This window comes from Lepidochelys kempii, chromosome 3 (assembly GCF_965140285.1).
Source record: "Lepidochelys kempii isolate rLepKem1 chromosome 3, rLepKem1.hap1, whole genome shotgun sequence".
Taxonomy (NCBI): Eukaryota; Metazoa; Chordata; order Testudines; family Cheloniidae; genus Lepidochelys; species Lepidochelys kempii.
In genome coordinates this window covers 187,280,547-187,299,230 of record NC_136382.1, presented here as the reverse complement: position 1 = coordinate 187,299,230, position 18,684 = coordinate 187,280,547, and the positions used below count along the sequence as shown (strand labels likewise).

The 18,684-nt window shown below is 40.1% G+C and overlaps 2 protein-coding genes across 5 annotated transcripts in view; one reads left to right on the top strand and one right to left on the bottom strand.

Moving 5' to 3' along the window:
* The window catches only part of PPP4R3B (protein phosphatase 4 regulatory subunit 3B), a 74,917-nt gene extending 69,952 nt beyond the window's left edge, over positions 1 to 4,965 (top strand). Inside the window, exons 15-16 of one of the 2 annotated variants that reach the window (XM_073339327.2) lie at positions 215 to 417; positions 2,220 to 4,965. In XM_073339327.2, coding sequence (XP_073195428.1) covers positions 215 to 417; positions 2,220 to 2,315 — 299 coding nt within the window. In that variant the 3' untranslated portion in view covers positions 2,316 to 4,965. Of the gene's footprint in view, positions 1 to 214; positions 418 to 2,216 lie in introns of both variants that reach the window. The other variant, XM_073339325.2, reaches the window with a different exon arrangement.
* Positions 3,859 to 18,684, bottom strand: part of CFAP36 (cilia and flagella associated protein 36) — a 107,202-nt gene continuing 92,376 nt past the window's right edge. For 2 of the 3 annotated variants that reach the window (XM_073339332.2, XM_073339334.2), the window contains exons 8-10: positions 11,868 to 12,040; positions 11,243 to 11,395; positions 5,932 to 6,135 (exon numbers count right to left, since the gene is read on the bottom strand). In XM_073339332.2, coding sequence (XP_073195433.1) covers positions 6,046 to 6,135; positions 11,243 to 11,395; positions 11,868 to 12,040 — 416 coding nt within the window. In that variant the 3' untranslated portion in view covers positions 5,932 to 6,045. Of the gene's footprint in view, positions 6,136 to 11,242; positions 11,396 to 11,867; positions 12,041 to 18,684 lie in introns of all 3 variants that reach the window. The other variant, XM_073339335.1, reaches the window with a different exon arrangement.

Here is an 18,684-nt window from a genome sequence, read left to right as displayed (position 1 = left end):
CTTGACCTACTTAGTCTGGTCCTATATTTAGGACATTGATTCCATTCCCCCTTCTTTGGAAGATGCCTTTCAGCAGCTGTTCAGTTTAAATTCCTCTATTCTCTGGGTTGCAGTGTGGGTGTGCAACATATTGTAAGGTGACTTTTGCTCAAAGCGGGTGTAGATTTGTGAAAAACCTGTACAATTGATGTATATTAAAATGTTTGTCCTTCAGCTAAAGAGAGTGAAGACAAAGAGAATCTTCCAAAAAGGACTTCAGCTGGTGGATTCAAATTCACTTTTTCCCACTCTGCCAGTGCAGCTAATGGAGCAAACAGTACAAACAATAAATCTGTAGCAGCTCAGACATCACCAGCAAGTTCTAATGGTTCCTCTTCAAAGAATACAAACTTGACTACAGCGGTAACAGCCACTAAGGTGAGAGAACTTGCATGTGTAAAAGCAGGCATTCCCTACTCCAGAAAGAATAAGAGTTTTCATCTTTCGAACATACGTTGAATGAAACCATATTGATTTGTACTGTGTTAAGTCCTATATTGTGTGACAATAGAAAGAAGGCTGAGGGCAGTCTGTCGTTAAGAATAAAATATTTCAAGTCCAGTCACATTTTACTAATTTTGGGGAAGCGTAAAAACACTTTATTTTAGCAATTCCAAGCTCTTGTAGATTTTACCAACTAGAGTCACCAATCTTGCATTTCCAGCTGACATGAGGGACTCAAATTCCCAAGTATTAAACAAGCTCTTAGTCATGGCACGAGTCTTAAGTTATTGAGATAACCAGATTTCCTCTGTTTCAACGGAAACGTTTTTCTTACTGTTTTCTGTGATGTGGCATTAACAAGACACTCACTCTGATTGTTTCCTCTGAACTGTCTATATCAGTGGAACCAGAGTTATGGAATTCATGCTAATGCCTTTAAGCAGACACACACAGGACTTGGTTGGTACTTAGTTGAAGACTCCTACTACAGTGAGAGACCAGTGGTTAATTTCTAGTCAAGTCACTCCCTTATCCCCAAGCTCTTGCTGCAAATAGTAGCGTCATTTTCACCAGTTCCACTTATTCACCTTAGGTGGAGGAAGAGGAGTGTTTTTAAAATGGAAACTCCTCAGACCCTCAGTCTAGAGCAGGGGTGGGCAAACTATGGGCTGGATCTAGCCCCTCGGGGCTTTGGATCCGACCCACGGGATTGCCACCCCTGTGGCGCCGCGGGTCCTGCACTGCTCCAGAAAGCAGCTGGCACCATGTTCTTGCGGCCCCTGGGGTGGGGCAGAGGCACTGCCCCCCGCAGCTCCCATTGGCCAGGGACAGGGAACCACGGACAATGAGAGGTTCAGGGGAGGTACCTGGAGGCGCGGCAAGGGCAGCATATGGAGCTTTCTGCCCCCAGCTCTCCCAGGGGCCACAGGGAAGTGGTGCCAGCCGCTCCAGGTAAGCAGCGCTGTGCTGGAGCCCAAACTCCTCCTGCACCCCAACCCCCTGCCCTGAGCCCCCTCCTGCACCCCAACCCCCTGCCCTGAGCCCCCTCATACACCCTGCACCCCTCCTCTGCCCCAACCCCTTGCCCTGAGTCCCTTCCTGCACACCGCACTCCCTTCTGCACCCCAACCCTCTGCCCCGGCCCTGCGTGCAGTTTCCCCACCCAGATGTGGCCCTTGAGCCAAAAAGTTTGCCCACCCCTGGCCTAGAGGATAGATCACTGTGCTTATATGGCTTTTAAAAAGGGAAAAGTATAAATTGGATTGAGGAGTAAGGTGGGGATCCTCAGGACTCTAAGAAGGAAATAATGGACACTCATAAAAGATAATAGGATTAAAGACTTTAAAATAGTGTGAGACCATTTAAAGTGTCTTTGGGTCAAATTCACAGTGGAAAGCCAGTTTTCAATACTGGTATTTTCCTTGATTTTATACAGAAAACATCTTACCCTGATGTGTTGGAAGATTTACATTATAGGTCAGCCTGGGTCCAAGTACTTCATTGGTGACAACTTTCCTCTTACCATTTTCTGTTTCATAGGCCCAAACACTCTGTATGCTTTTTTTTATTGTAGTTGGAAATCTATAAACCTACTGCATGCCATCCTAATACACTAATCTTCTGAAGCTGTGTCCTAGACAGCTGATCAAGGGGGATCTGGTATTTTCATTACAACTGTGCATTTCTGGGAGATGAATTTTTTCAAATGTGAGGTTTTCTTTCTTTAAAATCAGCAGGGAAGTCTAGTTGGCCTAGTGGATTATCCAGATGATGAAGAGGAAGAGGAAGAAGAGGAGACATCCCCAAGGAAAAGACCTCGTCTTGGTTCATAAGAACATTGAAATAAATTTATATTGTGAGGTCTTAAATGCTGCAACTGTTCAAAGAGCTAAAAAGAGTCTGAATCAGAAAGCTTTCTCCCTTGAATATATAAGATAATACAAGGAGTAGCAAAAGAAACTCAGTATATCAGTGAGAAAGGTTTAGTTCTGCAAACATCAGGCTTCCAAGGAACTTAATCTCTTTCTAGTAAAATAAGGAGTCTGCCATTCAGTCGGGAGGGGAGGAGGGAGGGTTAGTAATCAGAACCTGGATGACAGCTTCTCAGCAAGGAAAGTCTCAGCTTTTGGGAGGGTAGGGGGAGGGAGAAAGGTGTGGTTAACAATTTTTAATATTGCAGGGTTTCTCCAGTGTGTAACAGACCTAGAAAAAAATGTAAAGCTTCAGTTGCAAACCCAGTAATCTTAATTTTGTAATGGTGCTGTCCATTTTGTTCTTTTAGCAATTGCCTCTTTTTTAAAGAAAATGAAGGGAAAATAATTCTATTTCCATAAAAAAAAAATAAATTCAGATTTTGGGACCATTAGTTGCAAATTTAATAAAATGTCTGACAGATGGAGTGGGGAGCATCCGGAATAATAGTGCAGGTTGAGTTGTAAAAAATGTGAACTTTCAACTCACATTTTGAAGAGGAGAGAAAAAGCAAGCTGGATAATGGACAGTTCAGTTAATTTGATTGTTTTTTAAACTGGATATCCAGCAATATCTATGGCAAGGATCGGTAGCTTCCAAAAAGATCTCCAGAAACTGCTAGGATCAATAAACTAGTACTTTAAACTACACACTAAGTACAGCTAGCAGTTTTTCAGGTGATAGAAGATAGTGAATTGAGTCACTTTCTGTTTTTTTGGCAAAGCTCTCTTCCTTGAGCAGCAGGTGCATTTTTGCATTTATAGGTTTAAATTGTGTAATTTGAGGTGGTTATAAGAAACACTAATAAAGGTTTTGAAAAGTGGCATTTAACACCCAGAAGCCATTTTGGACCAAGAAGGAATTATTGCTAACAATATACCAGTCTGTGTTTGAGGCAGGATCAACATGCAGCATCTGAACCTGGGTATAATATGAAAGCTGCTTTTTAAAGAGTAAAAGCACATTCCATGTACGTAAACTAATTGCAACAAAAAAAAAAACCCCAACAAGTAAATTGATGGAGGTAAACAATTTAAGAGGTTTTATTTTCAAAGAGCAGCAAGTGAACTGTAAATATTTTAATGTTAGTTGCCCCTATATGATCTGAGATCATGCTGAAGTGAGGAAACCCCCCCTCCCCCCCCCACCAAACTACAATTAATGTGTCAGAGATGTTAAACTATGAAACCAGCTGCAAACCACCACATAGATCACTCTTGTAATATGTGTTATGGGTCCATTTCTCCTGGAATAGTTTAAACTGAAACAGGTTTACCTGTTTTGGAGATTTTGTAGTTAATTTTAATTTTAGCTATTGTTTGGAAAATATGGACTGTCTGTGTAGATATGAAGTATAGTTTTTTTCCATAAAACAGAAGTTTATTTTGTATTAAAATACCACTGTAATTGTTTTACACCATTTGTATACATGTGGTGATATTAATGCTGAACTGTAACATTCAGGAATTAAAATGTGACCCTGTAATTCCATAATTATTGCTTTTGTTTGGTTTGTTGTACATGGTAAGTTAACTCATAATTTTGGAATGTGGCCATTTTAAAGTATTCTTTAATAAGACAAACTATTCATGCAGTTTTTAAACAATTATTATATACCACTAGATCAAATACCAACCAGAATGCAGGAGTTCTTACCAACCAGTAAGCTAGACACAAAGCATTCTGATTGATGACAGTTAATGCGGGTGGATCTGGGGGAGTTATTGTTGCCCCTTGTAGGCTCCAGGCAATCAAGAATGTGGCCTCTCCTCTTACCCATTTGGTAAGCTAGCCTCCAACTCAAAGGCAGTGACTAGGGAAGCTCGTTCAAATGTGATTGGAATATCGTCACCATACGCTTGCTCACCAGATCTCCGTTTTATATTTTCTTGACAAGTCGTGTTTCTCCATGCTCAAAGATGACAATTTCCTACAAAGTTATAGTTACCACTAAGAAGGCTCCAAAGTGATGCAGTGTCTGCCTTTCCTCTTCAGAGGCTGGAACCATCACCTGACCTCAACCCAATTTTTTTTTCTAATAAAAATTACCTTAAACGAAGTTCTTTGATTCAAAAGTGTTGGTTTCTCATTTTTTCTCCTGTAACCTTTCCCTTCTGAAGAACTGCCAAGAGCTTTAAGAATTCATTCAGACCAGCTCATGAGCCTTTATTCTATAGCAAATATGTGAATGTTGTGAATTTTTATAGTTACTCTAGAAGAATAAAACTATATGAAGAGACATTTGATGTCATCTTAAGGTTTGAACATTTTTATTAAACTTTTTAAACCCCCTTGGGAGGGTGACATATGGAGCTCCCACTCAAACTGGCTAACATCCAGGGTCACCTGCCTCAGGCAAAGATTCTTTTATCTATGATTTATTATATGCTGTCTGCATTCTGCTAGGGACAGACACATTCTAATGCCTGGGGCCCCTCCACTACAGATTTTTTTTTTTCCTGCCAACATGTATCAGTTATAAATACTATTTTAATAAAAAGTTACATGAAATTTTGATTGGTTGGGTGTTTTTTTACTCAGTTACTGCGCCAATCAAGCATTGTTAGTGATGAAACCTTGCAGATTACAGCCTCTTTGCTGAGAAATGTTCTAAGCAGGATTTATGACCAGACAGTAGTGAATTGTAGTGAACCAAATGGCAAAAATTGTTTTCAAAATTTTGAATTACGGGACTAGCTCATTATAAGTGCTTTCACATTTTACTTAACTGAGACAACAAATGTTTAGTTTTAAAAGTTGTACTTTGCCACAAAACACAGTTACTGTTTCTTAGTTACTGTTAAATTGGCCCAAAAAGTTTATAAAAACAATGGAATCTACAGTTACTATGAAATTTGTCTCATGACTTCACAAGCTTCATCTGCATTTCCTCTCTCTCAAACAAAACTTGAGTGCTTCCCTGTTTAATTAGACTTTATCATATCTGACACTTGAAAAGGGTAATATTTCGCTGACAGACTAATAAAAGGAAAAGAAGCAAGTTTTGTATTTTTACCTCTCTGTTAGAGAACCGATGTAAGAATTCTTTAGATGATGTTTTCCATGTTATGAACATTTCTAGTATGTGTTTTGAAAAAAGGGGAAAAAACCATGTAGAGGTGTTTGAATTTTTTATATATTAAATAGAACAAAGGTGTAAATTTAAATAAGTGGCTATGGCAAAGCTTTTCAAAGATGGGTGTCTAAAGGTAGGATCCTGAGTCCTTACTGCACAAGGGCAATGTGGTCCATGCGTAGGGTTTCTAGGTGTTATGGTAATAAAATACCTCATAATTATTGAGGTGCTGCCTAAATAGGTAGCCTGATTTTCTAAAGTGCTAAGCACCTAGCAGACCCCAGAGAAGTCAGCACTTTAAAAAATCTTGGCCCACTGGGTTAGTGTGAGAAATAGTTTTTACTACTATGGATGCAATTTAATTTTAAATATGTATATGAATAAATGAGTTGCTCATGTTTTGTAGAAAATCAACAGTATATTGTGTTTAAAAGCAAGCAGTTTATGGTTAAATAATTTATTCTAAAAGAAATTCAATTTTTGTCCAAGTATTCTTACAATGAGATTCTTAAAACTTAGTGCTTGTTAATAACTTCTTCTTTAAGTTTTGCTGCAAGCATTCTCCTCTTCAGTAGTAGTCTTTGCTTCTCCTCTTCTGACATTTCCTAAAAACAAAATTAAAACTATTACATTACAATATAACCTCTCTGGCTGCATGGAAAATTGACTTCCAATAATAAAAGTCTACTGGAACTTTATAAGTCAATTCAGACCATAAACAATGAATGGAGATTTTTCTCAAGAGCTCAGAATTAAATACTGAAATGGAAATTACTTGCAAAAATTGCAATCTTGGCAGCTTCCCAAAGCTCAGGATGGCTGATAACGGCACAGGTTCTGTAGACCTAGACAAACTGAAGGATTGGGCCAAAAGAAATCTGATGAGGTTCAACAAGGACAAGTGCAGAGTCCTGCACTGCTACAGGCTGGGGACTGACTGGCTAAGCAGCAGTTCTGCAGAAAGGACATGGGGATTATAGTGGATGAGAAGCTGGATATGAGGCAACAGTGTGCCCTTGTTGCCAAGAAGGCCAACGACATATTGGGCTGTATTAGTAGGAGCATTGCCAGCAAGTCGAGGGACGTGATTATTCCCCTCTATTCGGCACTGGTGAGGCCACACCTGGAGTATTGTGTCCAGTTTTGGTCCCCCCACTACAGAAGGGATGTGGACAAATTGGAGAGAGTCCAGCGGAGGGCAACGAAAATTATTAGGGGACTGGGGCACATGACTTACGAGGAGAGACTGAGGGAACTGGGCTTATTTAGTCTGCAGAAGAGAAGAGTGAGGGGGGATTTGATAGCAGCTTTCAACTACCTGAACGAGGGTTCCAAAGAAGATGGAGCTTGGCCGTTCTCAATGGTGGCAGATGACAGAACAAGCAGCAATGGTCTCAAGTTGCAGTGGGGTGGGGAGTCTAGATTGGATATTAGGAAACACTGTTTCACGAAGAGAGTGGTGAAGCACTGGAATGGGTTACCTAGGGAGGTGGTGGAATCTCCATCCTTAGAGGTTTTTAAGGCCTGGGTTGACAAAGCCCTGGCTGGGACGATTTAGTTGGTGTTGGCCCTGCTTTGAGCAGGGGGTTAGACTAGATGAGCTCCTGAGGTTTTTTCCAACTCTAATCTTCTATGATACTTGCTGTAATTTACACCTGGGGACAACACACTCTCCGAGCAGAAAGGAGAGCATGATGCACCCCATGTTCCTCAGCCAAACCCTAACACGTTAGTTTTGTGATCAACATAATTTGTGTAGCAGAGTGGTATGTAAAGGTGAATTACAAAGCAATAATAAAAATTGTCTTTAGTACACATCTGCAGATATCTTCTTACAGTACCAGAATATGGGATCTTATGGTACTGAAATAATTTATAAGCTATTTTGCACCTCCCTCAAGTCAACTTGGTAAATCCAGCTTTGCTGGAGATATCCCATTGTACAGCATTAAATGCTAACTCACTGTAACCAGTGGTGATGTCAACATTATGCATTGTGTGATATCTTCAAACAGGAGGACCTTGGGGGTTGGGAGTGGGGATTGAAGGCTAACAAAGATTTGTAGTAGCTCAAGCAGTTAGTTAGTGGGGCTTCCTGGACACACAGCTGTGTGCTTAACTCAATATTTCCTCTTTTAAGACAGTGATATTGATAACAATTCATCTTAAGCGCTGAAGAAAGTAACTCCCCCTTCTCCATAAAGCACAATAATCATTAATAGTGTGAACATTCAGAGTACTATTTTCCTTTGGTGTCAAGTTGAAGTAAGTATTTGGTGTTGATCACTGTTGGAGGCTTAGCATCAGACTAGCTAGACCCTGAATATCAGTGATTCTGACCTTGCCATGCTACAGTACCTGATCTCTCAAACCCATTATTCTCTATCAGAAATATAAAGGTCTTTCAACTGTTTGGGGAGAAGCATTCTGTTTCCCTGAGCAAGTCTGCCTCTGCCCTCCCCCTACTGTAAAATAATAATCCTCCTGGAGGAGGCCTAGATTTCCTTTGAAGTCAGTCAGTGCTGCTCCTTAACCGTTTAGAGGGGCAGATCTGAGAGACAAGGCAATCCAATGTTCTAAGTATAATAAAACTCAAATTTTTTTAAAATTAACAATTTAGAAAAGTCTTTATAAGAAAGCTGACTTATTTCCCCCTATTTACTTTGATCTGCAGCAAGTTGTTTATTATAACTTTCTTTACTATCAGTTAAATCAGCTTTTAATCCTGACAAGTCATTGTGTAGTAAGGGTATCTTACCATGTCTGCTTACTTTCTGACACAAGTTATCTCTGTGCTTAGCACCACAGAGCCAATACTGCTACAGAAGTGTTAGGTGAATTGTACTATCAGAAATCAGTGCAATTGTCATCAAAATTCTCATTGCAGAGTCTATATTACTGGTGTGATACAAGAGACTATCAGCAAAACATGTCCTGAGTTTACAATTAGAGGTGGTGTTTATAGTACTTGCCTTTTTTAGAAAAATTTCCTATCGAGTTTAACATGGAAGTATTTCCAGAAAGTTAGGGAAACAAATGGGGCAGATTGCTTTCAAATGATCTTCTATCAACAGACTTAGAAATACAGTGCACACTGACCAATACTATGGTCCTAGCTTAGGAACAAACATGGTTATGAATTCTTTAACTCCCACCAATCAAGCAGCTGTACAGAGAGTACTGAATTCCATCTTGTTTATTGAACTGTGAGCGTTCCCTTATATATCAGGGCCAGCATCAATGCTTACATGTAAGGGAGGCATGCTGTTTTGATGTCAGGCATAATTGGTCTCATCAGATTAACTTTTCTGGTCCTACTTTTAGGAGTTTTCTAAACTTTATCCTTCAGTCTGCTGAATCACACTGCAGTGATTTCCTTCTTTCAACCATCCTTGCACCACTAAATAACTCAGGTTGTGTGCATTCAAGCAGGACACAGATCTCTTTTTGCAAGGCAACATCTAGTGTCTGATTATGACAGGATGAAGTAAATGAATTAGAAATACAGGAATTGCTGTACCAGAACAGACGTGGTCCTTTTAGGCCAGCTTCCTGTCTGAAAATGGTCATTAACAGTTGCTACAGAAGACAAAAGCTAATGAAATATATCAGCACCTAGGGATATGTCCACACTGCAATTAAAAAGCTGTGGATGGCCCATGCCACCTGACTCAAACAGCCCCTTAGCCCAAGCCCTGCGAGCCAACTGCTGTGTAGATCAGGGGTCAGCAACCTTTGAGAGGTGGTGTGCCAGTAATAAATTTTACATTTACAGGGGCCCCATGACGGAATCCAAGACTGGCAGTGGGCTGAGTGGTGCCGGGGGCCGGAAACCCGTTCATCCCGCTGCCAGCTTGGATGGACGGAACCCCGGGCCAGCAGCAGGCTGAGCAGGGCCGGTGGCCGGGATCCCAGCTGGCAGGGACTGGCGGACAGAACCCCAGACTGGCAGTGTGGGCGGCAGATGGAACCCCAGACAGGCAACGGGCTGAACTGCTCAGCCCACTGCTAGTCTGGGGTTTCATCTGCTGCCCACGCTGCCAGTCTGGGGTCCCGGCCGCTGGCCCCTGCCAGCTGGAGTTGCGGCAACCAGCCCCGCTCAGGGTTCTGTCCATCTAGGCCGGCAGCGGGCTGAGCAGGGCCAGGACCCCGGCTGGCAGCAGAGTGCCACTAAAAATCCACTCACCTGCTGCCTTTGGCACACATGCCACAGGTTGCCAACCCCTGGTGTAGATGTTCAGGTTCAGCATGGAGCTGGGGCTCTAGGCCCCTGTGAGGTGGGAGGGTCCCAGAACTTGGGCTGCAATCTGAGCCCAAATATCTACATGCCAGTTAAACAACCCCTTAACCCAAACCTCTTGAGCAAGAGTCAGCTGGCACTGGTCAGCCATGGGTGTCTAACTGCAGTGTAGACATACGCTAAGCGTGCTGCTTTTACCACACAGCAGGGACTGACCCCAGCTAACAATAACTGATAATTTATTTTATCAGAGGTAGTGTACATCTGATGCTGTTCTTACTTAAGAACTAAGTAATTTTTAAAAATCTCATGGAACTCATTGCTTAATTCTTAAGGAGAAGATGCCCTAGGAAGAAAGCCTGAGGTTTAATTTATGTAAATTTAAAATCCCTAATCCAGAAATGAAGGTTTCAATCCTTCTCTGCTTCGACACAGCAGCAAACAGCAAATACAAGTGTTCTGGCATCTTCATCTCTTCAGTTCCCCTACAAACTCACAGCACTCATTCCCCCTTCATAAGGGACCAACTGGTCTTGTCTGTATTTTAAATTTTAAAAAATTCACAAAGGAAACGTTCGTTCTCTTGAATGGTGATGTTGCTATTCATAGGCAGTTTGATCTTCTTTGTATTGTGCCAAATGGGCAATGCACACCTATTCCTGCCTCTTCAAGAGAATGATAGGCTACAGTACTGAATGTTCCAAGTCACCACTACAACTGTCTAATGACAGGCGAGATTAGAGCCATCAAGAATATGCCAGTTATGAAGAAATCATTTTGCTTTTCCATGGTCCTAACTCTATCACAGGAAGATTGCTTTCAGCACAAAAGCCTAGATTTTTGTGCAAGGTAAAAAGATGGTACGAGCACCCAAACTTCAGGCTTCCTTGCCTTAATACTGCTGCCTCCTCCACCAGTAGCTGAAGCTATAGGACTCACTTGAAATACAATTAAAACCCTTTACAAAGTCTCAAAAGAAAGGAAGTAATCACACTTAAGCCTTCTGTAAAATAACACTTCTCAGAAAATTCAAGCTAGTGGTGTTGACCATGAACGTTGTTTTTCTGCGTGTGTTAGCAAAAAAGGAACTAACGTTTCAGGGAACCAGTATGCAAAATCACATCTCACTAGCAGGTAGGAGCAAACTGTCATGCAATGAATCAGTTTAACAATATGCGCGAGAGCATAGAGCATGGGTTTATTATGAAGATTTACCATTGTAGAAAAAGCATTTAATGCTCACTAGATCACTAAGCTTTCTGCTTCTTATCTATAATGGTTTTAGATTGGAGAACTAATTTCTGCACAATGAATAACTTGCAACTGTGTGTGTTCTGCCATTGAATTCTACCACTTTTTCCTTGTTCTTTTGTTCTGTTTCAATATTCAGCTGCTATATCCATATCTTCATTGAAGTGGTCTGCGATTTTTCTAAACAAGATTAGTCATGCTGATTAAAGGTCATCCTTCACCTCTTTAGAAGATAATTCCTCTTCTTTCTGATCTATATTTGGTGTTGGTAGATTATTTCTTGACTCCTTCTTTATAGCCATCAGCGTATCTCGCTTCTGTTTTAAATAGTCTTCTCGTTGTCTGAGGCAGTGCGGTTCAAGCTCTGATAAATTCTGGAATTATTTAAAAGGCAAATTTACTAGAAAAACTCATTTCAGAGTGTACCAGTTATGTATTTATAAATGAAGGGACATGGAGTTCACCTAATACATACCTAGATATTTGGCTCTAGAATTACTGATCTAACAAAACTAATGAATTTGAGTTAAGGTGCCTAACTCAGTTGTCCATATTACATCATACACACAGATGCTACTAAGAAATTGTCAGAAGAATGGCAATAAACTCCTGGAAAATGAATTCTGTTCCAAGGTTGGGATCTCAAGGTCCAGTTTATACTGAATTGTAGCTTTCTGCAAATTAGATCATTGGATACACTGAAAAATTACTTAATACTTAACATAAGAGAATTCTAACCAGTAAAATGTTGTAACAACATGAAAATATGTATTGGTTGCATAATATTCAAATATCTTAGCTGTATGATATCTTATTCAAATAAAGTGGAATAAACCTGTTACTTACAAATCCCTCAAGCCCAGCTTCTCTTGTTGCATTCTCTGAACAATTTCCAGTTGCCTTTTTCTTAATTTTTTCTTTCACCTTGGTAGGTTCAGAAGGCTGTAGAGGAGATTCTATCACTCTTAGTAGAGGATGCACGGGCCTTAAATCTTCCTTAGTAGATTTGTTTGTTTCTTCTAGACAACAATTTTGCACAGAAACAAATTAGAAACATTATATATACAAACTATCAGAAATGTAAGATAAAAAAACCATACTGCACCAATGCATAAAAACATTGTAAGTTAAAACAATTTTTTTGAAATTAGATTTCCTCTTTACGGCTTAATTAAGAAACAGCTTCCTTCAAAAATGTATTTTGATGAAACATTCTTTTCACACTAACATCAGCTAACACTATAATTCTGTTACACACAAGAACAGGAAACAAGGATGGGGAGCAACATCATTGGCTTGTATGCTATTCTATAAATGACTAACGATTACTGTATTTCAAATTCAAATTTCAAATTCTTCACTTCCAAAAGACCAGTTCATGACATCTGGGCTCTCCTTTCAGTTATTAGCATTACAGTCAGTAGATCCAATCACTGCTAAGAGATAGGGCACTTTCTGGCCAGCTCCAAATGCACTTGTACTATTCAGTTTCTCCCTGCTTCAAAGAGCCTGGCAACAACAGTATGCTCTTTTTAAATCAGTGTTCTGATAGGAGAGAAAAAGGTTCTTGAAAGGAGAAAAAATGTTTCATATGCACAGGCTGACCCTAAACACTGGGAGATCAACTTGTTCAGTGTGGAGTTTGATCACTCATTGTGAAAAATCTGACCAAAGAGGGCTCTTCAGGTCTAATCTTGCCCATGCATTAGAACAGAAAGCAGGTCTGCCAGACTTCTGACTTAGGTAGCACCCAAACCTCCCAGTCACAGAGTGGGCTTGATGAGTGATATGGGAAGTGTGGGTAGCATATTTCAAACAAGATAAGATTGTCAGCTTTCTGATTCCCCCCAGTCTACTGATCAGCTCCTTCAATCCTCAATTAGTGGCCATACTGAACAAAACACATAGAAATGTTTTCTTCACTGTCTTTTGCCTCCTTTTTTTATTTATTTTATAGAGGTGGGCTTTCAAGGAGGATTCAGAGGAAGCTTCAGACCAGAAGAAAACCATTGGAGACCCAGCCTGCCTCACAGGACTTGTCCACCCCTAAGTCCCAATAATTACTTCAGTATTGGACAGATGGAGGCAGATAGGTATACTGCAGCCAAAAGGTCTTATGGTCCTGACCAGACCTGTCTGTTTTTTTTTTTTTTCTAAACAGCCAACCTTCCACAGTAGAACCTAAGGAAAGAGCCAAAATATTCTAAATTGTGAACTGAGTCACATTTACAATCCTCCTCACAAAGTCTCCCCTGTTAAACCCCATAGATCCTCCTACATAGCAGGAAGGAATGCTCCAGAACTCTGGATAAGTCAGCAGGGGCACTTGCAGTGATTTCCATAATTACTTGTTTAGTCCATTTTGGAATACACAGCTACTAAAGCCATAGCATCACCATTGTCTTTAAATCATATCAGTTGAGATTTTTGGGCATCCATTGAGGCTGCATCATAAAAAGGTGTGCCATGAGTAATGAACACAGCTAAAGACATCAGGCTCAGTGTTCTCAACTTGTTGACAGTAGCCACCTGACAAATTCTCTCTGATACATCCAGTGCTCCGGACCTTGGTCTGGGACACGAAGACTTTAAAATGAGCTGTGTCTAGAAGAGACTATTACATACTCCAATTGTAATAAGGAACAACATGGGACTCCAGGTAGTTTTTCTCATTAATTCTGTTGACTTCAGAACCTCAAGGTTCCACTTGTGTCTCCACTGAATCCCTTCTAAAATTATGTCCATGATCAGCTAATCCTCCATCGGAGGGAAAACATGCAATCCCATCATATATAAACAGCTACTACAACCATCAAGAATTTTGTAGATACACACTAAGCCTACACTGGCCCAAAAAGGAAGCATTTTGAATTAATAGTGGTATTTCCCATGTAAGAGCATAATTTTCTTCCGGTATTTGTTTCTCCGTTTCCTTTATCACCACCTAAGTAAAACATTACACACACAAATTACAATAGTTACATGGTAAAAGTGCAAAGTCAAGCACTCAAATGTTTGGAAATGCCAGAATTAAGGTTGCTCACCCAATCTTAATCTAGACCGCTATTTTTCCTCACTGGACCTCCTCCCATGACACATGCTAGGGAAAAAGAGTGGCTTTAGTTTTCTTAACTTTGCCATCATGCAGCAGGCCCTTGTGTTTCTGTTATAGTTCCCATTGAACTATATTGGCAGCAGACTTCTATCCCAGTGACTGTTGCTCTGATTGTTGCAACATGGACATTAAAGACCATACTAACTAGCTCACTGATGGACTGATTTAAAATATATATATATATATTTTTTGGAAGGGAGCCTTCTTCCACCTCACAAATCGTTTTGTGTATCAACTAATACTTGGTAATAATGATTAGTAGTCCCCAATGCACAGCGTAAGCTTTGAAGACTGGTAAACAGTCATTTTAATGTTACAATCAAAGAGAAGGGGTGCCAAAACACGTGTCCTATCACTCTTCTCTGGCCATTGTAGCTGCTACCAGGTTTTCATGGTGAGTGTGGCAGAAGGTCATCAGTGTCCCTGTGCTCCAATTACTTCTGCCCTTTTGCAGATTGCTTGGATGGTATTTTCATATTGCCAGATGTCCCTCTCACCTACTTGATAAGGATCCATCAAAACAGACACTGTTAACCTTTCTAGAGGAAGAACAGTGTCCACTTACTTTAGATATGCCAGCGTCATGGACAGTTGCCAAAGGAAGTGGAATAATCCTAGCCATTTTCATACAATCGTAGTAGGAACTGATTAAAGACTTACTAGATCATACAGTCCATCTCTTCACAAATGCAGGATGCTCTTTTACAGAATATTTTCTAGTATTTTCTATAGTTCTAAATATTCCAAGTGAGAGAGTTTCTACCATTTCAGGGCTATTTTGTTGTCATTTAGATTTTTCTGATATTCAGCCTCATTCTTCTCCTTTTCAATTTCATCTCATTCATCCTAGTAGTGTACCATCTTACCTCACTTTTCGCTACTTGATACATTGTTATCATTAGCCTTTGTTTATGGGCCTTCAGCTTGTTTTCATTACACAAGACAGTGTTCCACACAAAGCCTGTGTAATTTTCAAGTGACATATGTAAAACAGTGTCAAATGCTTTACTAAGTCCAAATATTTCTTCTACTACATTACACTTGTGCACTAATTTTGAGACTCTGGGTTTTTTAGGAAAGGCAATGAAAAGTTTGGCAAAAAAATTCTTCATATGCTGAAAAAGCTGAAAATTTGTTTTTTTTCCTCCTTTGGCCAACTGATAGATATTTGGTATCTGTGTCAAGATAACAGTCTTGCATGTTCACCTGTTTCTTTCTTCTTGGACAGAAGATGCAGAATGTTGTACAGCTGCCCATGCTGAAAAGAGAATAGTGCCACTGGAGCAGGAATTGATTCCAGTTGCACTGGTGGCATATGTCTGTGTAGGCACCAGAGCCAAGTGTGTCATGGATTGATCAAGTCACAACTCTCAATTCCAATACACTTTGTACACTCATAATGCCAAGAGCTCCCACAAAGTCTGGCATCAACTGAACTTCAGCTAGTTTGATACTAGGTGCATGTATCTGATAAGCCAACATAACGTGGTGGAAAGAAAATAAGAATCTATAGAGTATACTCTATCTTCTAGAGGACTCAAGGTGACTGAGGCAGTATGAATGCTACTGTGACTGGAGTCTCCATAGGTTTTCCAGCTTCTGAGAACAGAGTGGAATGTCTTCAGAGTTAAATACGCTCCTCATGAGGTAAACCTGTGTTTAGGGAGAGATGAGTCCCTGTCTCCTGAGCTGGTGTCAAACATGAATAGGGTGGTGTACTGAGGCCACAAAGAAACTGATGTTTTGAAGCAGTCTGTCAACATGAGAGCATCAAATGTAACTGAAGTTTCAAGGTGTTCAGTCACAGTTTCTACACTAACCACATAAGAGCTATGTTGAGACAAGTAGTGCCAACATAATCACAACCCTCAGCTGTAATGCCAGCCTCTTGCTTGTTTAAGGTTTTTGCCTTTTGTAGCCTTTATGCTATGTTGATTTCAGGATAGATTTACAAGGATTATGGCAGGAGTGCCTTCAGGTGCTCATCCTGGAACCCATCGGTCCATAGTAATATGTGGCACCAATCTAATTCAGACCAGACACCAATCAGTTGTATCAACAGTTAAATCATTTAGAACACTTTTTGAAGTTGCTGTGCTGCTTCTATAGTATAGATATCTAAAAAAGTAAAGGGGGAGCAGCCTGCAAAGTCCTAGTAAGGAGGAGAGGATGGAAGATGATAAAATACGAGTAGGATCTGATTTGAAACAGTCAAATGAAAAAGATTCCCATTCATTTATATCACATAATGGCAGACAGCTAAAAAGTGACAATTTTTTTAAGTGCTTATATACAAATGCTAGAAATCTAAATAATAAGATGGGTGAACTTGAGTGCCTCATATTAAATGAGGATATTCATATAATAGGCGTCACAGAAACTTGGTGGAATGAGGATAATGAATGGGACACAATAATACAAGAGTACAAAATGTATCGGAAGGACAGAACAGGTCATGTGGCGGGGCGGGGGGGATGGCACCATCTGTGAAAGAAAGCGTAGAGTCAAATGAAGTAAAAATCTTAAATGAACCAAACTGTACCATAAATTTGTATGGATAGTAATTCCATGCTTGAATAGTAACAATATAGCAGTAGGAATATACTGCTGACCAAGATGGTAAAAGTGACTGTGAAATGCTAGGCTATAAAGATGATAAAAATCAATAATAACACGGGATTTCAACTATCCTCATATTGACTGGGTACATACCACCTCAAGACGGGATACAGAGATAAAGTTTTTTAACCTTAAATGACTGCTTTTTGCAGCAGCTAGTCCTGGAACCCACAAGAGGAGAGGCAATTCCTGATTTAGTCCTAAGTGGAGCACAAGATCTGGTCCAAGAGGTGAATATAGCTGAACCGCTCGGTAATAGTGATCATAATAAAATTAAATTTAATATCCCTGGGGTGGGGTGGGGGAACACCACTACAGTAGCATTTAATTTCTGAAAGGGGAACTATACAAAAATGAGGAAGTTAGTTAAACAGAAATTAAAAGGTACAGTGCCAAAAGTGAAATCCCTGCAAGCTGTATGAAAACTTTAAAGACACCATAATTGAGGCTCAGCTTAAATTTATACCCTAAACTAAAAAACATAGTAAGAAGACCAAAAAAGTGCCACCATGACTAACCTACAAAGTAAAAGAAGCAGTGACAAGCAAAAAGGCATCCTTTAAAAAGTGGAAGTTAAATCCTAGTGAGGAAAATAGAAAGGAGCATAAACTCTGGCAAGTGGAGTGTAAAAATACAATTAGGAGGCCAAAAAAGAATTTGAAGAACAGCTAGCCAAAGACTCAAAAAGTAATAGCAAAAAAATGTTTAAGTACATCCGAAGCAGGAAGCCTGCTATACAACCAGTGGGATCACTGGACAATTGAGATGCTAAAGGAACACTCAAGGAAGACAAGGCCACTTCAGAGAAACTACATGAATTCTTTGCATCTGTCTTCATGGCTGAGGATGTGACGGAGATTCCCAAACCTGAGCCATTCTTTTTAGATGACAAATCTGAGGAACTGTCCCAGATTGAGGTGTCATTAGAGGAGGTTTTTGGAACAAACTGATAAACCAGTAATAAATCACCAGGACCACATGGTATTCACCCAAGAGTTCTGAAGGAACTCAAATGTGAAATTGCATAACTACTAACTGTGGTATGTAATCTATCATTTAAATCAGTTTCTGTACCAGATGACTGGAGGATGGCTAATGTGATGCCAACTTTTTAAAAAGGCCCCAGAGGCGATCCCAGCAATTACAGGCCAGTAACTTCAGTACCAGGCAAACGGGTTGCAACTGTAGTAAAGAACAGAATTTTCAAACTCATAGATGAACATGATTTGTTGGGGAAGAGTCAACATGGTTTTTGTAAAGGGAAATCATGCCTCACCAATCTACTAGAATTCTTTGAGGGGGGGTCAACAAGCATGTGGACAAGGGGGATCCAGTGGATCTATTGTACAGAGATTTTCAGAAAGCCTTTGACACGGTCCCTCACCGAAGGCTCTGAAGCAAAGCAATCTGTCATGGGATAAAAGGGAAGGTCCACTTATGGATCGGTAACTGGTTAAAAGATAGGAAACTAAGGTTAGGAATAAATGATCAGTTTTCAGAATGGAGAGAGGTAAATAGTAGTGTCACCCAGGGTCTGTTCTGGGACCAGTCCTATTCAACATGATCTGGAAAAGGGGGTAAACAGTGAGGTGGCAAAATCTGTGGATGATACAAAACTACTTAAAATAGTTAAATCCCAGACAGATTGTGACGAGCTACAAAAGAATCTCTCAAAACTGCGTGACTGGGCAACAAAATGGCAGATGAAATTTAATGTTGATAAATGCAAAGTAATGCACATTGGAAAGCATAATCCCAACTATACATATAAAATGATGAGGTCTAAATTAGCTGTTACCACTCAAGAAAGAGATCTTTGAGTCATTGTGGATAGTTCTCCAAAAACATCCACTCGATGTGCAGCAGCAGTTAAAAAAGCTAACAGAATGTTGGGAATCATTAGGAAAGAGAAAATATCATATTGCCTCT